This window comes from Grammomys surdaster, unplaced genomic scaffold (genome assembly GCF_004785775.1).
Source record: "Grammomys surdaster isolate TR1022 unplaced genomic scaffold, NIH_TR_1.0 125430, whole genome shotgun sequence".
NCBI lineage: Eukaryota > Metazoa > Chordata > Mammalia > Rodentia > Muridae > Grammomys > Grammomys surdaster.
The window spans coordinates 972,617-994,142 of NW_021620297.1; the positions used below are offsets into that span (position 1 = coordinate 972,617).

Sequence of the window (21,526 nt, forward strand, 5' to 3'; positions counted from 1 at the left end):
CTAGGCAGAGGCTCTACCACTGAGCCACGCCCCCAGCCCCTCACTGGAGGATTCTAGGCAGGGGCTCTACCACTGAGCCACGCCCCCAGCACTATAAAACAGACGGTCCCCTGGTGAGCGGGCAAGGATAGGGAACAGTGTCCAGGACTCCATTTGGCATGGGCTATACCTGTGACTGCAGGCTTTCCCACTCGTGCCCGAGCTCCCAAATAACGACTTGGAGGCTTATTATTTATGAATTAATGCCCAGGCCTTAAACTAGGTTTGTTTCCTGACTAGCTCGTACCTTAAATTAGCCTGTTTATACCATTTTATGTCTGACACGTGACTGGTCACCTCTCCTCAGTTTCAGGTCCGAGGAAGTCAGCTTATTGGCCGTCAGCTTTCATTGACAGGTAATACTTCCTACACAGTACACAAGAGAGTATCCTGACACATATCCACACCTCTTTTCTAACAATAGTGCAGTGGGCAGCCTGAGATGCTTACTCTGTAGACCAGGCTGGCCTTGAACTCAGAAATCCGCCTGCCTCTGCCTCCCAAGTGCTGGGATTAAAAGCGTGTGCCACCACTGCCCGGCTAGCTAAACACACCTTGACAGATGTACACAGGTCAGTGCAGCCTTCTGGGGGAGCCTGTGTTGAGGCTTGAAGACTGAGCAGGGGGACTGCAATTTGAAGGGTGGGCTGTGCTACATAGTAAGTTCCAGGCCAGCCTGGGTTCCATAACAAGAACCGGAAAAATGACAAACAAAAACTAAAACAAGACCACCATACATATGTAGTATGCAGGCATGCATTCCCATTACCTCATACACACAGTGCTCTGTGGTGCCAAGGGGACTAGCCAGCATCACTCAGTCCTCCTGGGAAAAGCAAATTTGTGAATCCTGCCCCAGTTCCACCCAGTGCTTCTGGATGCCCAGGGTTGTAAGGTCAGCGCATCCTTTTGGAAATTCAAGTGGTGAGATCTTCCACTGGGTGCATATCTCTGACTTTAGTTGAGCCAGCTGAACTGTCCCATCTCCCCAACTGCAGTTGCTGCTGCTAGCTGGTGTTTGGGTTGGGTGTTTCCAGGTTCATAGGTTTTTTTCAAGAATGAACTAGGGGGCTGGAGTGATGACTCAGTGGTTAAGAGCACCGCATACTCTTCCAGAGGACCTGCATTCAGTTCCCCACACAGCAGGGAGCTCACGACCTCCTGTTCCTCCAGCTCCAGGGGCTCTGACACCCCTGGCCTCCATGGCTTCTGTACTGCTGCCTTCTCATGCACGTTATCTCCCCATCAAAAGAGAAAGAAAATAAAAGCCCACAGATTGCAAAGTAGCAAGGAAACTATTCAAGCGAAGTGACAGTGCCTGCCACAATACATGCATGACAGCAGTGGGTCACAAGAGCAAAGACACCCAAGGGCTGGGCTGCTGGCAGCTGAGCTCTTGCTGAGGACCTACGTTTGGTTCCCAGCACAGAGATCAGATGCCTTACAACCACCTAACTCCAGTTCCAGCGGACTCAATGCTCTCTTCTGGCTTCCACAGTCACATCCACAGACAGTCGCACAAATAAATCCATAAAAATAAGATGGAGAGCTCCTGAGGAACACCGGAAGTTGTCTTCTAGTCTCACATGTATGCACACATGCCACAGGTATGTGCATGCACGAGCACCACGCATGAACACATGTGCACACATAAGCACATGACGGTTAATTGCATGTACTTTATGTACACGTTCCTTGTGGTCTGAAGAGGGTATCAGATGCCTTGTCCTGGATTTACAGATGGTTGTTAAGTCACTTGGGTACTTGCGCCAAACCTGTGTCTTCTACAAGAACAAGTGTTTTTATCCATCAAGTCATTTAACCAGCCCCTAACCAACAGGAAATTTTTTGGTGACTTTAAACCTGGTGGTTGTTGTAGCTGCCTGTAATCCCAGAGGCCAGGAGGCAGGTTGGGGCTCCCTGGAGCAAGCTGGGTAGCAAGAGTAGCGGTGTTAGTGAGCTCTGGGTTCAAGTGAGACCCTTGATGGCAACTCTGGAGACACAGTAGCCAGAGTTGGGATAGGGGAACTCAAGAGCTGTGGAAACCCCACAAAGCTCCTGGAAGCTTCCTTGGGAGGACCATGGGAGAAATCTCTGGATGAGACCTCTTGTGAGACAGGATCTCATGTAGTCCAGGGTGGCCTCAAAATTGTGATCTTCCTGCCTCAGCCTTCCAGAGGGCATGTGTCACAGCTACCTAGGAAGAGACATACTGACAGCAAACTTAGACCCCTGGACTTCGGGGTCTAAGGGACAAAAAAAAAGAGAGAAGGATGCCCACACAGCAGACAGTTGTGCAGGCAGAGTGGCTCAGCAGGAGTACGACAAGAACACAAGCAGCCAGTGTAATTTGAATTTTATTATAAAAAATTATTGCATTAAAAATGTATTCATACTCTTCTACCCTTGCAAAACCCAAAACCAAAAATGTATTAATTTTTGTAGGCATGCTTGGCATGTGCCACAGCACCCGTATGGAGGACAGAGAACACCTTGAGGGGCCGACTCCCTCCTTCCAACATGTGGGCTCTGGGGCTTGAACTCAGGTCATCAGGTTTGGTGGCAAGCGTTTTCACCTACTAAGCCATTTTGATGGCCCTAAGTTAAAATTTTCTAGTAACCACTTAATAAAAACAAATAGAAGTTAATTTTAATAATATATTTTATTTAACCCAAGATATCCAAAATATTACCATATCAACATGTGAGCAATATAAAAAATTATTTTTTGTACCACATCTTTCAAATCAGGTGGGCATTTTACACTTAAAATATATCTCAATTCACACGAGCCACATTCTCAAGTGCACTAAGACACTGGTCCTGGTTGCTACTGACTGAAGTGCACAGCAAGGCCCTTGCTGTCTCAGGCCATCACATCTTGGGCCCCTTAGAAGTGTGGTATCTTGGGCCCTTCCCAGATCCCAGAGAACTCAAATGCACATTCAAGACTGAGGAAATGGGCCAGTTCTGCTGAGAACACTTCCGTGGCTGCCTATTGCTTTCATGTAAGTGCCTAACTTTTGAGCTTAACCAGCTTCCATCCATCTAACCCACCCACCGACCTCTAACATCACTCATTCTGTACATGGCTCCTGAGCACGGAGTGCTGGGGCCTGTGGTGGTGGGTGGTCTGGGTGGTGCTGGTGACACAGCAGGACAGACTGGCCTCATTCATGCTTTCCTGAAGCTCCCAGGCCGGCAACAGCCACCATCCATGCTTCCTTTGACTGGTATGGAGGATGCCACATGCTTTGCACAAAGTTACAGTGAGTGAGGAATATCCCAGGAGGCCTGACCTGGCCGGAGTGGACAGGGATCCAGACACTAAGCCAAATAAGGGAAGAGGCCACAACCGTGGTGAGCAGCTACGAGCAGATTAAATGTCCTACTCCAGGGGACATGACTGCCAAACAACCTGGCCCATCTTTAAGAAGGATCACTTTCAGGCTGTAGAGTCGAAGAGACAGGCCCTGAGCCCTGAGTGTAAGGTTACAGGAAGATCTCCAGGGCGACACGACACCATGCATGGAAAAGTAGGAGAAAGGGAACAGAGGACTCAGAAGGTACTCAGCTGGCCAGCAGATGAGTAACTTGGGTCAAAGAATCAAATCATGGTGAGCCTTTCCTTTAAAAGTCCTTCTATTAACCAGGCCTGGTGGGACACGCTGTTAAGCCCAGTACTCAGGAGGCAGAGGCAGAGGCCGAGGCCGGTGGATCTCTATGAGTTCAAGACTGGCCTAGTCTACATTGTAAGTTTGTAAGTTTTAGACCAGTCAGGGCTACACTGAGACACTGTCTGAAAAAGCAAAAAAAAAAAAAAAAAAAAAAGCCCTCTCTCAGACACACTTGAGTTTGTGAGTTTGCTAGGACAGCAAGCAGACTGGGGGATGAAGCCAGCAGGAAAAGATGAAGGCAGGATATTTTGGAACACAAAAGTATATTAGGGCTTTCTGCTTTTAGGTGTTTGAAACTTTCCCTGAAATGAAAAATTCCTTTTTCTTCAGGAAAACTGAAGAAAACCAAAGGAAATTTCTAGCTGCTGTTGAAGGAAGGCACTGAAGCTCTTCCTAAAGGGAGAAGTCACCAAGCCAGAGCTCACCTACTCCTCAGGGGAGTCAAGGAACGAAATGGCTAAAGGCACACACACCCAGGGACCCAGGATGCCGGCCTTTCTATCTGAACAAACCTTGAGCCCTGTCATAGGCACAGGCCTGGAGGCCCAGCTTGGGGGGCGGAAGGAGGAGAGTCAGGAGTCAAGGTCAAACCACAGTGAATCTGAGGCAAAGTACTGGCTACATGAGGGCCCGTCTTCTCTGTTTTCTGAGACAGGTCTCACTGGATAGCTCCCCAGGTGCCCTGGAACTCTCTCTGTAGAACCAGCCTGGACTTGAATTCAGAGCTCTGCCTGCCTCTATCTCCTACACGTTAGGATTAAAAGGCTGATCCACTCTATCTGGCTCTTAAATACATATTTTTTTGTGTATGAATGTTCTGCCTGCATATATGTATGTGTGCACGTGTGTCTGGAGACTGGAATCGAAGTTATGGATGGTTGTGAGTCGCCATGTAGGCAACGAGAGCCGAAGCTCTGTCCTCAAGTGCTCGTAACTGCCGAGCCGTCTCTCCAGCCCAAGACTCCTTCCTGTCTTAAGCAAAACAAAATAGGTGAGAATTTTAAACTCCAGAGGCCTCACTGAGAGCCTGTTCTAAGGTGACTGAATCTTGGCTATGGTGTGGCGGAGTCTCAGGCCCAGGCTCTACCCCAGTCCATCTTCGGGGAGAGTAAGCAGCGACTGAACTCAAGCCTACAAGGGCTCAAGTCTGTGCTTGGCTTGGAGAAGCTCCTGTGAACAGTTGGAAGTTATTGGTACAGTTTGGGCTTCAGAGACCAGGCTGGCCTCAAACTTGTGACCATCTATCTGCCCCTGCCTCTCAAGTGCTGGGACAGGCCTATGTCACCACACTGCTCATTCTAAGATGGATCAAATGGCCATACTGATAGCTCATAGACACCAGCTCATTGTCCTCACAGCCAGATTCCACAGTGGCAATCTTTTAATGTGGCCAACACCCAGAGAATCTGTCAGCTCCTCCTGATGCTGTGACACACAGCACAGCCCTGACTCTAGGCAGGGATGGTGACATCGGAAGGTGCCTAGACGGGCAGCTGAAGCATGTAAGAGACAGGAGCTGTGGTGTGGACATGACTCAAGAGGACAGTCAGGGCCGACCATGACAGACGCGGAGGCAGACCTCCCCCTCCCCTCTGAGGGCCTCTGCAGGGATGAGCAGATTCCTGGAGGTCTGTTTCCTTGTGGCCACACACCGAGGAACTTCTTTCTCCCACTGAGTTTAACTGGGCTGAAAATGGGGATTGGGCATGGGAGGATGGTAGTGGGTGAGACAGAGCGACAGAAGGGAGGTGTAAGCCCCAGTGGACAGGCTAGGAGAGCTGGTGACTACGCAAGGGTCACTCTAAGAGAGGGCAGGGTGCAGCAGCATATGGAGCTGAGAGCCCAAGGGCTACCAGAGGCAGAGGGTGTTTCCCAGGCCTTGAGACGAGGAGGAGATGAGATATACCAGCACAGGAAGGAAACAAGACTGATTTGAGACTGCCAGTGAGTGAGGAGAGTGAGGAGAGCCCAGAGAGTAAACACAGAGAGAACACTGGGGCTTGCTAGACGCCGTCTCTGGGGCCAGCAGAATGGCAAAGATTGGCTGCAGAGAGAAGTACTTCAGATGCAGGCCTGGCCATGCTGCTGGCTTCCTCCAAGATGACCGTATAAGACAAGAACGAGGAGCACACAAAGGCAATTTGCTTGCCATCTAGAAGGTCCGAAGGAAGCAGGAATCTGTAGCGTCGTATTTTCCCGCAAGCTGGGAGGGGCTAAGGTGAGAGGAGTAAGAAGAGGAAGAGGAGGACTAAGGAGAGGAGGAAGAGAAGGAAGAGTAGGAGCAAGGGGGCAGACATGGAGGAGGATGGAGAACTACACTTGGATCGAGAGCAGTCCTGGGTATCAATGTAAATCTAGGTGAGTTAATTGGGAAACACCTCCAATTGTGTGGGCATCTTGTTAATTGAGCATTACCAAATATGGATAATCTAAGCATTCGTCTCATTTCTACCAGGCCTGCGCGGATGGCGGGATGGTCTGGGCTCAGCCCAGCCTTGTGAAGACAGTGTGAAGATTGGCAGAGCCATTTCCCACGCTGGCGTCTCGTGGGTGGCAGGGCCAGTGTCTCTGGCTGCCTGGGTTGGCGGCTTTGCCGCTGCTGCTCGTGACCTCAGCCCTAGGCTAGTCGGGAAGATGGCAGCTGATTAAGAACAAGCACGATTACTTCAACAGTAATCTGTGTGGCTCCTGAGTGCTGACCTGAGTCAGAGGCATGAACAGAGGACTGCAAAGAAATGTGTGTGTATGTGTGTGGTTACAGATGGGTGATGCCTTAGGCAGCACCAGCTAGGACAGGAGGCAGTGGCACACCCCATGCCTAGACCTGAGTCTAACACCGTTCTCCACCAGAAGGGTTCAGAGCTGCCTAGAGAAAAGCCCATGAACCTGTGACCTGGTGCAGGGACAGAGAGAGAGCGAGAGAGAGCGAGAGAGAGCGAGAGAGAGAGCGAGAGAGTGAGAGCGAGAGCGAGAGAGAGAGAGAGAGAGAGAGAGAGAGAGAGAGAGAGAGAGCTCAAGGAGAGAACACAGGGAGGATGCAGGAGCCTGTCTGGACGGCTACAGCAGCTCCAACAACACCACTGGGCTATACCGATAGGAACACCTTGAGTTCATGCCGACACAACTGTTATAGAAATAAACAAAAGAAAATACAACAATTCTCATTAGAATGCCACAGGCCAGAGCCACTGGTGAGGAGTACCAGCAGTGTTGACACTCAAGGGCAGGGGCACGGTCACAGCCCCACAGTGCCCTCCCAGTCTGCTTATTACTATTTATGCCCTGGGAGGTGTGAACATTGCTCAGAGGGGCATGTATTGGAAGCTTGATCGTCACTGTAATGATGTCACTGGGGGTGTGCTCTCTGACATGTTCTTATGAGACTCCAGTCAGTCCCCACGAATATTATAAAAAAGTAAGCCTGGGCTTCCCTCCCTGTCTGGCTGCCTTCCTGCTGACCCCTTTCAGACATGATGGCATGTACGTCAAGTCATGAACGCAAACAAACGGGGCTGCTTTGCCTTGGACTTTCAGTTCCAGAACTGAGCTCTTCTTTCTGCATGACCCAGTCTCGGGGATTTTCCTATAGCAACAGAAAGCAGGCTCTTGTGCTGTAGCAGTTTTAACACACGGATACAAATCCTTGACAGTTTTCTCTTCAGGAACTGGAGTTTGGTGTGAGGTGAAGTGCATGACCACTTCTTACAGAAAGACAGTGGAAGTGAAGATAATAATCCTACAGCTGGGGAAACCCGTAGACACCCTGAATGAAAGGCCTCGGTAAACCACGTTGGTAGCCTTTCCAGAATTTATAATCCCTGTCTAACCATGAGCCGGTACCTAAGAAACCCAGGCAGAGCAGCACTCTGAATTGCTGACCACCATCACACAAAACTGGCCTGGAGAAAAGACAAGACTGGAGAAAATGTCCCGGAATGGGACTGAGGATAAATGCAGTATGGCCCCCTGGGCCAGACCTGAACAGAAGAAAAGGGATGATTTTCCGAGAGGCAAACGGGAGAGACAGGGTTAGAAAACGGGAGCAGATGAGTCTTGGCTTTGGTGGGTGTGTCCTAGACTAGAAGACACTGACACCAGGGGAGCTGGGTACATCTGGGGAGAGCTTCTGCATGATCCCTGACACTTTTCTACAAATCTAAAACTACTGAATGACAGTCTCTTCCCTACTGACTGGGCTCCAGTGCTCCCCAGCCACCCCATTTGAGGTGTACACTCCTGTACGCCTCACCCCCATCTCCTTTCTCTGATACTTCAGACTGGGCCAGGCATGGCCTCTGAGTTCCCATAGCCCTTTGCAACTTCTTTGCCACCATGACTCAACTCAAGCCTGTTTCCTCATCTCAGCCTTGACCTCTGTCTGCAGGCAGCCTGCCTTCCCACTGGCTTGTGTGTTTGTTGAAGGCAGAGGCTGGCCCTGCCATCACTATGTCTGGTTCGCAAGAAACACGTGGGAAGAAATGCTCCTGACCTAACTGAGCTTTTCACAGCTCAGAGCCTGCTAGACTACTTTACTTTCTACTGGGATGCCCACCACTAGTGTTTCCTGCCCACTTCTCAGAGCCACACACAAATGGACTATTCACCTCTCCCCCCAAAAAACCAGGTTCAAATCCTTGACCCATCATACCAACTGTTAGTACACTGTAACTGAGACTTGGGGTCACAGAGCCCTTTGCAGCAGATACACATCAGCCACTGCAGACCTGTACTTCTGGCCCCTGCAATTCAACTCTGGCAAGCTGAAGTGGGACCAAGAGTGGAAGAGCGGCAGGGAGCTAGACAAGAAGGCCACACAGAGCTGGGGCAAGAGCAGCTAGCCACCTGCACAGAAAGAGGAAGCAGTGGATGCTGAGGCAGGGGCCAGCCTCCGTCTAGCAGCCAGAGAGCCAGGCACTGTCCCAGGTTCTGACTCAGTTCTACTCCCAGGGCCCTGGCCTTCTCTTGCTTTCAAGGCTCAGGACCAACCAAGAGGTAGGGGAGTCCTGAGTTCAACACTGTTCAGACCCAGAAACCTCCATGTTAGTCATCCTACATAGAGATGACTGTGGCTTTCCAGTCCTGGTCTCTGTCTTCCCCTTCTGTGATCTCACAGAGATCTCACACTAGCAATACGGTGACTGTTGTCACATGTACCTATACCTGCCTGCTATTTTCCATTCACAGGCCAGCCTCCTTCTTCCTTCCCACACTCAGGCTGCTATGGGCTTCTCTCACCCTTCGTCTTCACCCCACACTGACCACCTCTCCTGCAGCCAAGCCACATGCAGACACCAGCTGGACAGTCCACTGGAATGGTTCCAACCTCTGCCCACACGGCCGGCAGAGGGGGCTCTGGAACACCCACCCCAGAGCTCAGTGCTCTAGCTCCAGTGATGCTTTACATGTTACTCAGTGCCAGAGTCAAGCCCTCAGGACATCTCCTTGTGAACTCTGTCCCTGTACTCTTCACTCCTGTCCAATTCCTGTCCTCTCTAGTATACCTTGGGGCCTTTGAACTGGCTTTCTTTTCCTGGCAGGTCTGTCTTTCCTCCCCTTTGGCCTAGTTCTTTAATATTTTCCTCAAAGATGCCCTCCTTACAGAGCTCCCCTGTCTCCAGCCCTCCGAACATTCCTACTGCCCCTGGGACTTGTCTGCTGCTATAGCCCTGGCATCCCCAATAGTGCTCCCACAACAGCAAGTGCCTGCCTGCGATGGGGACAGTCAACAGGGAGCGAACAGGAGCAACAGCTCGCTAGGACAACATGGCTTCCGAGGAAGAAGAGGCTCAAGCTGACTGGGCTCTACAACAGCCTGCTGCATTCTCTATGAGCGAGTCAGAAGCAAACGGACTCCATGGCACTCCAACGACACCACCAAGGATGGGCCGCTCTTCCCATCTTGCCAAGGGAGTAGCCTACAACTGCTCTCCTAGAAGTACCACCACTCGCCTGTCCACCACCTCAACACCTATCAAGACATTAATGCTGACAGACACAATGTTGAGAGTAATGACTGAGTACTCAGGTTTACTACAGACAAGGTACCTTGCAATGTTTTAATGATACCTCTGTTCTGTGCCTTGATTTTACATCTGTAGGATGGGTATGACAGCAGTACTATTTAGCTGCAAGGATTCAATTAGCTATCACATAATATTATATAATCTTACCATTGTATGATTTTTAAAAATACTCCCTTATTTCAGTTAGCTATTATTGAGAAGCAAATCATCCTAAAACAGTGTCATGAATCACAATTGTTTATTTCATGATTCTGGAATATTGACAAGGCCCAGGGGAGTGGCCTGAGGAGGACTCAGGTCTCTGCTCCAGGGTAGTGTCAGCTAAGTTACAAGATCCACCATGCCATGTGCATACCTGGCACAGCTGAAATAGGTGGGACAGATGTTTGTTGGACCTCTATAAAGAAATCAGGGAGCCGGGCAGTGGCGGTGCACGCCTTTAAACCCAGCACTTGGGAGGCAGAGGCAGGTGGATTTCTGAGTTCGAGGCCAGTCTGGTCTACAGAGTGAGTTCCAGGACAGCCAGTACTTCACAGAGAAACCCTGTCTTGAAAAAACCAGAAAGACAAAAAGAAATCAGGGCACCAGGAGTGACAGAGGAGGCTGTCAGACCTGTTAAGGCCACCTGGCTCAGTGTTCTTGTCTTTATCAAATCGGTGGCCTACCCATTACTCAAGGGGGATGCCTTATCTTGAGTAGAAACAGCAGACAATAGGGACTGTTTTTTAAGTGTAGTCATTGTAAGACCCATCAGGGGCACCTTTAGAAATACACAGCTGGGGCTGGAGAGATGGCTCAGTGGTTAAGAGCACTGGCTGCTCTTCCATAGGACCTGGGTTCAGTTCCCAGCACCCACACGGTAGTTTGCAACTATCCCTAACTCCAGTTCCAGGGGATCCCATGCCCTCTTCTGATTTCTGAGGGCACAAGGCACGAACACGGCAAAACGCGCATGCAGACAAATGTAAAATGAAACAAAATGCTAACACAGCTAACCTGACACTCTGTCCCACTGACTAATTCTGCTACAACTTTACATACATGGGGTGAGGTACGGTGGGGTGGGTACAGGAAAACATGGGGATGTGGGGGGACAGATATGGCCCTGTGTTCCTCCATAGCCTCTGGCGGCCAATCATCACATACACACTTCTCTCTGAAGAGAGCTGATGCTAACCCTATGGTCTGGATAGTCTTCCTAGGAGCCAGATTAGAAATTCCTAATCCAGACTTGAACGCTCTTGATCCTGGTCACTTCCCACTGCTGTGCCACCTGACTGACTCCACCTTGAGACTGAGGTCTTTCAAGGCAGAGCAACTCTCCTTTCTTCTCTGTGGTGTCCCACACTGTTCACCGTTGGAGCTCTCAGCAACGTTTACTGTATAGAGGGGGACATGCGACATCTCAGGAGGCTGAAATCAGGATCTATGCTCTCAAAGTGCTCATCTGACAGTGAACCTGAGGGGCGTCACCTGTTCTTCAGTGTGGGAGAGAAAGCATGAGGTGATCCAAATACCCGTTTCCAAGAAGGTCAAGGCCTCCCGGAAAGTGGGGAGGGGCAGCTGATAAGGTAAGTTTTAACGCCTGTCAGCAGCAATATGACTGATACAAACAAAAGCTAAAGAAAGAATGGTCAGGGATGTTAGCAGTATCAGGAGAGCGGTCAGGCAGCAAGTCTGGGCTGTGTAGAGACAAATGATCCAGGCACAGAATAACAAGTGCAAAGGCTGGGCCCAGTGTGGCTGGAGCAGAGTGAGAGTCAACCAGTTCAGACAGGTGATGAGGGTGGATGGTGAAGAGCCAGTGTCATGGAAGGGATGTGGACTTTTACCCTGAGTGAGATGGAGTCCAGAGGGAGTCTCAGCCGGGAGGGAAAATAGGTGCTCAGAGTCTCTTTGGTTACATGGGGAGAAATGGTGAGGGCAGAAGACCAATGAGGAGGATGCCACAGACTTTCACCTGCCTCAACTTCTGAGGATACCCTGGAAATACCAATGAGGTATCAGGTAGTCAGTCAGCCTGGAGCTGGGCATTGGTTCTCAACCACAATACAAATGATACCCCATGGGGCCTACATGATCTGGCCCTGCTGATGCTTCCAGGCTCAATAAACCTTGTTAAATTAATGACTGGAGTGTGACACACACACACACACACACACACACACACGAATATACGCACACATGCACAGCAACCTGAGGCTACTTCCTAGTTGTGTGACCTTAAAAAAGTAACCTCCATTTGCCCACTTAACCCCCAGATTTGGAAAGGCCACTGCAGTTCCTGTCTTCTACAACTGTTCATTCAAACTCTTTTTACTGGGAGGCTGGCTATGTCGAATACTTGCCTCGCATCTGGGATTTCTTGGATTTCATCCCCAGCACCAAGAGAACACATAATTAAAAAAACAAAACAAAACCAACCAAGACTATTAATAGGGGATAGGGTGCTCTATATATTGGAGACCTCCCTTCCCTGCCCCTCTCCACCTCTTCCTTCAACTCAGTTGTCTGGAAAGCTCACCTGTCCTTTCTTGGCCTTCTCAGCACCACCCCCCTAACCTGTCACATTCTAGGCTACCCTTACCTAGGGGCCTGCCATAAGCCATCTTTCCCAACGTACTTCCATGCTGTGGCAAAACTGGGCTGTGCACCTTCCTCTCACAGTGCCCCTGTCCCTTCAAAAAAGTCCAGCTTTCTAGATAACCAAATATCTCCAATAAATCAATCTTCAACGGCCCTCTTAAGATGACCACTGCTACCTATCACTTTCCCACAACAGGCTCCTGCTCACAGAGGTTCTGCACAGACCCACCATCGCTGGACCCTGCAAGGATGGCTGACTATGCTCCCTCCATCCCCACCCTATGGCTGCACACCAGCACCATCCAATCAACCTGCACTACGGATCCTCCAACATCTGAGCCACACCGCCCTACAGCTTACCGAACACCAATCCCCAGCCATGTGTGCAGAGACTTCTGGGCTTTGTAGTTCTCAAGAAAAGTGAGCAAAGAGCTGGCCTTGTAGAACTCCATCTCCCAGGAATCAGCACCGCAACCCCCCCTTGTGCGAGAACCCGGTGATTCTTACAAACTGGTTGGGAGACAGGTGGTTCCAAATTGCCATGGAAACAAACAAAAAAAAAAATCACTTACCTGGAGGTCAGGGAGCATCTTTTGCCCGAGAATCTCAATACTGGCAATGACCGCAGAGTGGGGCTGGACATGGGTGGGATAAAATCTGTACCCACTGTCTGCTCCCCCGATGGTACCTAAGAAGGCCTGCCAAATACATCCACAACCTACCGGATGCCTGCCTGACAAAAAAAGAGCCACTTCTGTGTGGACTCTGGAAACCCTGACCGATGAGGGTAGACCATCACAATTCCTAGCAATAGGCCGGGAGGCCTTTACCCTGGAAAAGGCAAATATGGGCCAGGGTTCTTGTATCCAGGTTTCTCAGCCCATCAAACTCCTGCTGCCCCACGCCTGCACCAACAACTATGATGTCACCAGGAGGGCTAGACCCACATCACAAAGCAGCCCTTCCCCAGACAACCTTCCCCACCATGCCTCTGAGGGTCAGGGGAGGGAACCAAGGCCCTGCAAACGCTCAGGCAGGCATGTGAGAAAGCTTTTTACTGGGGGGTACAGCGAGGAGGAGCAAGGCCATCTCCCCCTACCTGCCCCCACCCCCTCCTAGGGCCCTGGGTAAGGGGGACTCTCCCCTCTACCGGACCACCACTGTCTTTGGTACAATAAATAGAAAACAAGGGGGGGAGGGGGACCAAGGGTCCAGTCTTAGTGGGAAGGGTGTGGCCAAACTCCTCTCCCTTGATCCCCTGCCCTGGGCCCCAGTCAGTGCAGGCCTCACCCACCCCAGCTGGGTAGCAGCAAGTCCAGTCAAGGGGAGAGATGAGGATGGGAGCCCAGGGCCCCCAGATGGGGGGGTATGGCTTCAGGAGGGGCCCCAGGGAGGGGGCAGGGTCATGAGCTGGCTGCTGTGCTCTGGGGTACACCATGGAGACCCAGGCGAGGCCCCAGACTGGCAGGGTCATCAGGGGGTGGGAGAGGTGGTCGACCTCCCGTCATCCGAGTCCGGAGGGCTGAGGCAGCCGGGTGCTGGGGGGCAGGAGCTGGATGAGGTGGAGAGCAGTCCGGAGGGCTGCCCACCAGGCTCACATCCATCAACTCTGGGGGCGGTGGTGATGTTGGTGATGGGGGTCGTCCAAGGCATCGGGGTTGTGGGGGTAACTGGGCCCCGGTCCCCGGCACTGTTGAGGCAGAGGTGGGGGCCTGATGTGTCTTGTGGGGCACATCACCGCCTGCCCAGGGGCGCAGAGGCTGGGACGGTAGGACCTAAAGAAAAAGTAAAGGAGACGTGGGTAGTGAGATCAAGTCCCAGGCACCTGCCACCCACTTCCAGAGTCTCACAGCTCCAGTACCTGGGGGCTGTTCATCTCACAGTCAGTGATGGGGGGCCCTGGGCCCCCACAATATCGGTTGCTGTAGCGGTAGGCCCTGTTGTCGCTGGAGGAGCCACTGGAGCCTCCTAGAAGCACCAGGAAGGAGAGAAAGAGGACAGAGATGGTAAGATGGAAGCGAGTCTGCTTGCCACCGAGACCCCAAGTGTAGACGCTGAGAGCAGAGCAAGGGTGAAGGCTGCCAACAGCCCGATTTTGAAATCTAGGGTCAAAGTTTCGTGGAAGGCTAGAGTCCGTTCTAAGGACTGAGTCTCCAGCCCCAGTTCCGAGATCCTGTTGGGTCACGTGGGACTGTCCCACCCCACCTCAGAGCCAAGAATCTGGTAGTTCCAGGGGCTCTAGGACAGAGGCCCGGTGGGTAGGCCACCCAAACTTGGGCCCTGCGGTACACATCTGACATGGGGCACCCACCAGAGCTGGAGATGGAGCTGGCGGTGCTAGAGGAGGGGCAGGTGTCAAGGGGCGCCGGCGAGGTGGAGGCACTGCTGCCTGCCGGGCCCGTGTTGGTGGCCTCGTCGGCCGTGCGGCGGAAGAAGCCATGCTGCAGCGCGCCCAGAGGGCTGATGCGGGCGGCCGGCTCATACTCCAGCATGCGCAGCACCAGGTCCTGGAAGCGGAGGTAGTCGGCGGGGCTGTGGCCCGGCTCCCCCGCCCGCCGGCCCCCGGGCCCGCCCGTCTGCACGCCCAGCACCTCCTGCAGCCGCCGTGTCCCAGGGCCCTGGTAATCCTGGCAGGGAGGGGGTGGGAGGGGGGGCAAGAGAGTGGCCGTCAGTGGGCAGGAGGGGCAGGGAGACACACACGGGGAAACAGAGGCACAAGAAAGAGAGAGGGAGAGAAAGCTAACAAGAGCTGTGGGGGTGGGATGGTGATGGGGTGGGCAGGGGAGGAAGAAAAGGTCAGACAAGGGGGGAAAGGAAGACAGGGAAAGACACAGGGAGAGGGGAGCCCCAAGTGTGAGTGAGGGGACACCCAGAGAGGGAGAAGTGGCACAGGGCAGGGGCCGCACCTTCCTGAGTTCCTTTGTCCTTCGTAGGGTCCAGCCACCCCCAGGCAGCCGCTCAAAGTACTTGCGAGCCTTGGGTGCCTGTTCCAGCATGGGTGCGGGAGGGATGCCCAACACCTCCACAATCCGGCTCATCTGGTCCACCTGCGGGCAGGCGGTGGTCAGGGGCGACAGGTGGCCAGGCTCCACCCCTCCACCTCCAGGGCACCCCTTCCAGGGGCACACCTCATTCGAGCCACTGAAGAGGGGCTCTCCGGTGTGCATTTCCACAAGGATGCAGCCCAGGGACCACATGTCGATGGCCAGGTCATAGGGTGTACCCAGGAGCACCTCGGGTGAGCGGTAGAAGCGGCTCTGGATATACTGGTAGATCTGGGGGAGGGGACAGTAGTCAGGGCACCAGCTCCCCTGCTGGTTCCACTGGAAGATTCAAGTGCAGACAAGCCCCTGCCTGAAAACAGGATGGAACCTCTAGGTTGTGAGGCTCTCGGCAATGCTGCACAAGCCAGTCACTGTCTTGTTCATCAGCCTCCAGTCTTCCATGGCCTTCCTGCCTTAACCTTGCCTTCATTCCCAGCTCTGGTCCTTTTTAATAAAGAGAGGCTGGCCATCACACACTGCACTACATTAGTGTAAGCCCCAGGGCCGGGCCTGTTCACATGTGGTTGCAAGGCTTCACGGTCCTCTACCTGTGAGCGAGCGCAGTCAGCAACGCGGCCTGAGGTTCAGATCACAACTGCACTCCTCTGAGGAGTGCCTGGCTCTTAGCTCACCCTGCTGCGTTGTTTGTGCCCCTTCATCTCCCACTACCTCTCTCCAGGCCGGCCTCTCTATGCCTAGTATCATCTCTTGGCCATCAGCTTCCAAGGCCAAAATGAAGTCGTCCCACCCCATCCCACCGAAGACACTGGCCCTGTCAAACCCGCACCCGCTGGCCAAGCTGGCAGGAGCTGCCAAAGTCCACGATCTTGATGGCGCTGCGCTTAGGGTTGCAAAGCAGGATGTTCTCAGGCTTGAGGTCGCAGTGGATGATACTGAGCTCGGGGGTGGCCAGAAAGAGCAGAGCTGTACAGAGCTGCTGGGCCAGCTTCCTCGTCAGGTTCAGCGAGACTCCTCGGAAGTGCGTGTTGCGGAGGAGGTCATACAGGTTGTAGGACAGCAGCTCAAACACCAGGCACAAGTGATTCCGGAACATGAAGTGCCGCTTAAGGTGCACTGCGGGCAACAGGTGACAGCGGGCAACAGGTCAGACACACTGATGGCAGGTGGCTTGGGACCACACAGTAACCACCCCTGGTAGACTGCAGTGGGTCCTCAGGTGTTCCTACACCGATGCACTGGACTTGCAAGGCACGTTCATTCTCGTGAGCCTCTCACACCTTCCAGTTTTTACCAGAGGGAAGGTTCTGCCAGCAGTAGTGAGCATGACTGCAGTCGCAGCCACTGGAAAGAGAACGCGTGATGAGCATGCGCTCAAGGCCAGCTTCGATTACAGTGACGCCCAGAATACAGCAAACCAGAACTCCAAAGGCTGCTGGAACTTAGGGTCACACTATCGTAGGTTATGGGATTGACAAAAGGGCGGCAGCATGTTTGCCTAGGGAGCATGAGGCCCAGGGTTCAAGCCCCAGCACTGCAAAGGAAAACAAAAGGTACTGCCCCGCCTAAGAAAGCTTGAAAACAGTTCTAGGCTTCCTCACTTCATTTTACACCACTGAACCAGGTCTAGGGTGCAGGCATGGAGACCCAGGTCTTTGTACACTCATGCACGAAAACTGTTAGTGCAAGGTCCATCTGGATGTATTTAGTGAGACCCTATCTCAAATTAGTCAAGTATAAAAAGGTCTGGAGCTGTTCTGGGGGGGGAGGGGTGGTGGTTGAGGGGGGACTTGTATGCCTACTATACATGAAGTACTGGGCTTGGTCCCCAGAATAGCAAAACAAAGTCTCCAAAAATAGCACCATCATCAAAACCCCCAAACAACCTAAAGAACCTGTTTTCGTCTTTGCTATGTATACCCGAGTGGCAAGGGGTACTGACTGTCCTCTTATTAAAGCGTCTCTTTCCAGAAGAACGGAAGACTGCGACATAGCTCAAGAGCCAGAGCTAGAGGCCACTGCTTCTCACAGTATCAACTGTTGAGTCTGAACTGTTACCTCATGAATGTGACAGCTATGAGTGCCTCAGTTTCTCCAACATGTACACAAAGCTGCCCTGTCCTTCGCCAGGCTGGAGGGCGGAGGAGGTAATTCATGGCAAGTGTTTGCAACAGAGTTTGGCCCTCAGTGAGCACAGAAGAGAAATCATGGCCACAGCAGGAGCATCAGAGGTTGAGGAGCCCGAAGACCCCCCATGGAGGTCTGTCTAGTGGAGGTGTCTGTGTGCGCGCGGGCGGGGGGTGGGTGGGGCGGTGGCAGTGCCGCCCTGCCCCGCCCCGCGCAGGCCCAGGCCTCACCTATGTAGTACTTCATCTCCGTGTCATGCCGGTTCATCAGCTCCAGCAGCCGCAGCTCAATCTGCGCCTGGTTCAGGAAGGCCTTTTTGTTCTTGATGATCTTGATGGCCACCAGCTCCTGAGTCTGGTGGTCATACGCTTTCACCACCTGTGAGACACGCAGAGGTACCTGGGTAGGTGGGAGGCCGACCAGCCACTCCTTTTTAACAACTCACAGCCCAGTGCTCACACCCTTCCTACCCGATACAAACTAACAACAGTTCTCTTACAAGGAGTCTTGTGATTTATACTCATACAGAACTGAGACAGGGGAACTAAGTGGCTGGCCCAGGACAGGACTTGCAGCAAGCGAAGCACTTGGGGAGGAGGGAATGCTGGGTAAGGTTAGTGGCTGTCTGCATCCAGGCACTGGATGAGTGGGCGAGCCCCACACCTGGCCAAAGGAGCCTTTGCCAATAAGAGAGTCAATCTCATAGCGCTCTAGCCAGCGCTCGCCACTGCGCACAATGTAGTCGTGGTTGTCGTCGTCATAACCGTGGTTCAGGACCTTCTTCTCCTTCTTGGTGCTCGAGTCCTGGGGTGGCGCCTGTTGGGCCCGCCGCTTCTTCTTCGCATAGTATACCTGCTCAGGCAGCCAGGAGACCAGACCCTTGAGTGAGCCAGGCAAGAAGCCAGGAGCCTTTCCAACACCCAACCAGGGAGCTGCATTCCCCACTCACCTCATTGATGTGCTTGTAGGTCTTGATGAGGTCCACCGAGAGCTTGCGCAGCGGGGCTGAGGCCGCATCCCGGAAGGCCAGGGGAAGCCTCCGGGGCAGTAACCGCACATCAGGCAATACCTGCGGTAGAGAGGACACAGCACAAGCCTAAACCTCCAAGGCACTTCCAGGGAGAGAACGGGAACGCTGAAGACTCATGTGACCGTGGCCATGTTTCTCTAGCTCCACCCCATCCTGCAGAGCACAAGCACACACTGTGGGTTCCCCACTCATCTGCTCACTATATGAAGTGAGTTACCTCTGACCTTCCATTCAGTCCCAGGTCAGCCCTTTTGCTCCACATCTGGGTTCTGTCCCCCGAATCTTTGTACTTGGGACTGCTGTTTCTGGGAACCATGCCAATGAATTTTCTGTATCTCCATGTCCCCACTCTCAAGTGTCTCTGCCCAGTTAAAAAGCTCTTGGACTCCGTCTCCCACAGTTCTCAGTTCATTTTCCTTCCAACCCTCTCTAGACTTCCTTCAGGCCCCTTACTTCAGACTTCTTTCTCATTGTGAACACTTAAGACCTGTGTTCCTGTCTGCTCTGTGCCAGTGACAGTTCTGAACTAAAGACACACATTACACTTTACTTCAAAACCATGCTGCGAGAGAGGGCAGGCCATGGAGAAGCTCAAGAATTCAGTCCTCAGCAGGAATGAGGGTGGACTCTTCAGAGTCCAACTACCTGAAACTCTTCCAGTATTGTGAGGCTTCCAAAATCCCCAGAGATCCTCCCACAATCATGCTGTTGTCTGGAGACCCTTCAATCCTCAGGCAGGTGAGAAGCCAGCTGAATGCCTACCTGTGTGTGTTCCTGGGGCCCCGGAAAGCCAGAGAAGGGACCATGGCCTGGTGGGACGGCCATGGTGGGCTCAGAGGGCCGCAGGGGTGTGAGGCCTGGAGCGGGAGCCCGGCGGGGGGGCGCCTTCTCGCATCCTGCACCTCGGCTGCCACCGCCGCTGAGACCTGAGAGCAGGTAGGAAGTGGGAAGACAACATGGAACAAGAAGGCATGTAGACCAGGGTCACTTAGAGAAGAGGTGGGCATGAATTAGGGGGCAGGACCAGGGGGACAGGGGACAGGGCAGAGCACCAGCACCAGGCAGCCATGTAGAAACAGAAAAGGGTAGCCAGTGAACTAGCACAGCCATGCCTCTCAACAAATGACAAGCCAAACAGATGAATGAGGCACCACATCCAGAAACAGACAAGGGAGTGGTGAGAGCAGACGGGTGGGAGAGGGTGAGTGCAAGGCCAGGGGAGGAAGGACAGAAAGAAGCCAGGAGTTAGGAGAGCAAAAGAGAAGGCAGAGACCATGGAGAGTCTGGGGAACAGAATTCAGTCTTTCTTTGAAATTTTCCTGGTGGCCAGCCTGAGTTCCTCAGATAAGGCCCCGCCCTCACATGGCCTTCCCTCAACACCAAGGGCCTAATTTCAAGCCTGATCTACCCACTAGTTCTTTCTACTCTAAAGAACATAGCAGTCCTTGTGGACCTCCTAGCAAAATCAAGGTTATCTGAGAACTTTACATTCCAGATGTAAAGACTGTCTCAACCAGCACAGCACCCTCCCCCTGGGACGACTCCATCCTTCACCCAGCCCGCGCCCGCTCCCTATCCGAGCTCTCCCGCACCAGGAATCCTAAGTCGTCTATATTTATCCCACTAGGATTTCCCCAAGACCCCCACTCCTCAGGAAAACAAGGGAAAGGGGTCATTTCTCAACATCTAAGAGTCACAGTCTTTTCTGTCCTTATCCTAGGGCCCCTGCTATCTCCTCTAAGTCAGGTCATTCCACAATTGAGCCTATTCCTAGAAGGGCCGGACAGCCAAATCCCTGACTATCGCACAAGACTTCCCTCCCTCAAAGTGTCCTTCGGAACAAAAATCCCCTCCCTAGGAAGCTCCCTCTTGTCAGAGTCCCTTCTATGCTAGGTCTTGCTACTCTAGGTCCCCTTTATGGGGGCATCACAGATAAACAACCTCCCCCCCCCCAGGACCAGCTCTTTCAGCTCCCACCCCTACCCGGGTCAGGGCTGGCGCTGGGCCCATGGGGGGCTGGAGTGCGATGGGGACCCCAGTGCGGTGGGCGAGCGGCCAGCATAGCGGTGGTAGTGGCAGCAGCGGTGATGAGGTGGCCGCCTGTCCCCGGCCCGGCTAGCCTAGCCAGCCCCGCGGCGGTGAGGGCAAGCGGGACAGGCGGCCTGGTGGGTGACAACAGCAGCCGCCACCACTGCCACCGAGGGGGAGGGGCGGGGAAAGGAGGGGACGAGGGTCAGACCAGGGCACGCGGGGGGAAGGGGACAGCAGGTGGACGGGGGAGGGGCGGGTTAACCCTCGCCCTACAGCCCAGCCCCGCCCCGCGCGGCCACCCGCCCCCAGGGACCCTGGCGTCCCGCCCCCCACCCGGCAGGCCCGCCCCAGCCGGTGGAGTCCCGGCGGGCGGGGCCCAAATGAGCCCGGCAGGCCGCACCTCCCATGGCAACAACCGCGCCATTGGTTGTTGCTGCCAAGAGCCTAACCAATTAGCACTCAGGGCAGCTGTTGCTAGGCGACAGCGAAGCGGCCAGCGCAGCCGAGCCCAAACAAAGGGCGGGAGTGGGGCCGGGGTGCCCCCTCCCAGACACCCTCTTAAGACGGCTCCCTCGGGCTCAGCCCCTTCCAGGAATCCGGCTGTGAAGCGCCGGGCTCCGCTGCCCTGGCCCGAAGCCCCCTCCTCTCCTTTGCTAAATCTCGCGGGGACCGGCAGGGCGGATCCCGGCCTGCCCCCCACCCAAGGGTGCCGCCCCGCCCGTCGCAGCACCGTTACCTGAGGGCGTGGGTAAGGGGATTCAAACTGCTCGGGGAGCCCGAGCTCAGACCTGCCCACTGGCTGAGGGTGTCCGGTGGACGCGGCGAGCCAGGGCCCCGATTACCCAGTAATGCAACCAGCAAAATGGCGACCACAACAAACCGGCCCCCCTGCCCCGGCTCCGCCCCCACACCCCTCACGTGACCTGGTGGAGCACTGTGCGCCTGCGCCTTAAGGGTGCTTAGCCGCGCACGTGCGTGGCCGCCACCAATGGAGCATGCACCATGTGACCG

At 53.6% G+C, this 21,526-nt stretch overlaps 1 protein-coding gene across 4 annotated transcripts; it reads right to left on the reverse strand.

The window, feature by feature from the left end:
* Positions 1-9,960: 9,960 nt before the first annotated feature.
* Dyrk1b (dual specificity tyrosine phosphorylation regulated kinase 1B) lies at positions 9,961-21,423 on the reverse strand. Of its 4 annotated transcripts, XM_028786206.1 has the most exons (13): positions 21,252-21,409; positions 19,247-19,410; positions 18,404-18,523; positions 18,118-18,306; positions 17,685-17,832; positions 16,157-16,443; positions 15,454-15,600; positions 15,232-15,372; positions 14,637-14,952; positions 14,187-14,293; positions 12,686-14,100; positions 11,572-11,722; positions 9,961-11,118 (listed from the first exon to the last, which is right to left on the reverse strand). In XM_028786206.1, the coding sequence occupies exons 2-11, from the start codon at positions 19,307-19,309 to the stop codon at positions 13,729-13,731; spliced, it is 1,890 nt and encodes a 629-aa protein (XP_028642039.1). In that variant the 5' UTR covers positions 19,310-19,410; positions 21,252-21,409; the 3' UTR covers positions 9,961-11,118; positions 11,572-11,722; positions 12,686-13,728. The 4 variants fall into 4 exon arrangements, with proteins under 4 accessions (XP_028642039.1, XP_028642040.1, XP_028642038.1 ...); XM_028786207.1 differs by having other exon boundaries at positions 9,961-11,722; positions 14,637-14,832; positions 21,252-21,423; XM_028786205.1 differs by having other exon boundaries at positions 9,961-11,722.
* Positions 21,424-21,526: the final 103 nt, after the last annotated feature.

Coding starts and splice junctions, on each gene's coding strand:
- Dyrk1b (XM_028786206.1), bottom strand. CDS start 19,309: ATGGCCGTCCCACCAGGCCATGGTCCCTTCTCTGGCTTTCCGGGGCCC. Junction 16,444..17,684: donor GGAGATGAAGTACTACATAG/GTGAGGCCTGGG, acceptor TGTTGCCCGCAG/TGCACCTTAAGCGGCACTTC. Junction 14,953..15,231: donor GGACAAAGGAACTCAGGAAG/GTGCGGCCCCTG, acceptor CCTCCCTGCCAG/GATTACCAGGGCCCTGGGAC.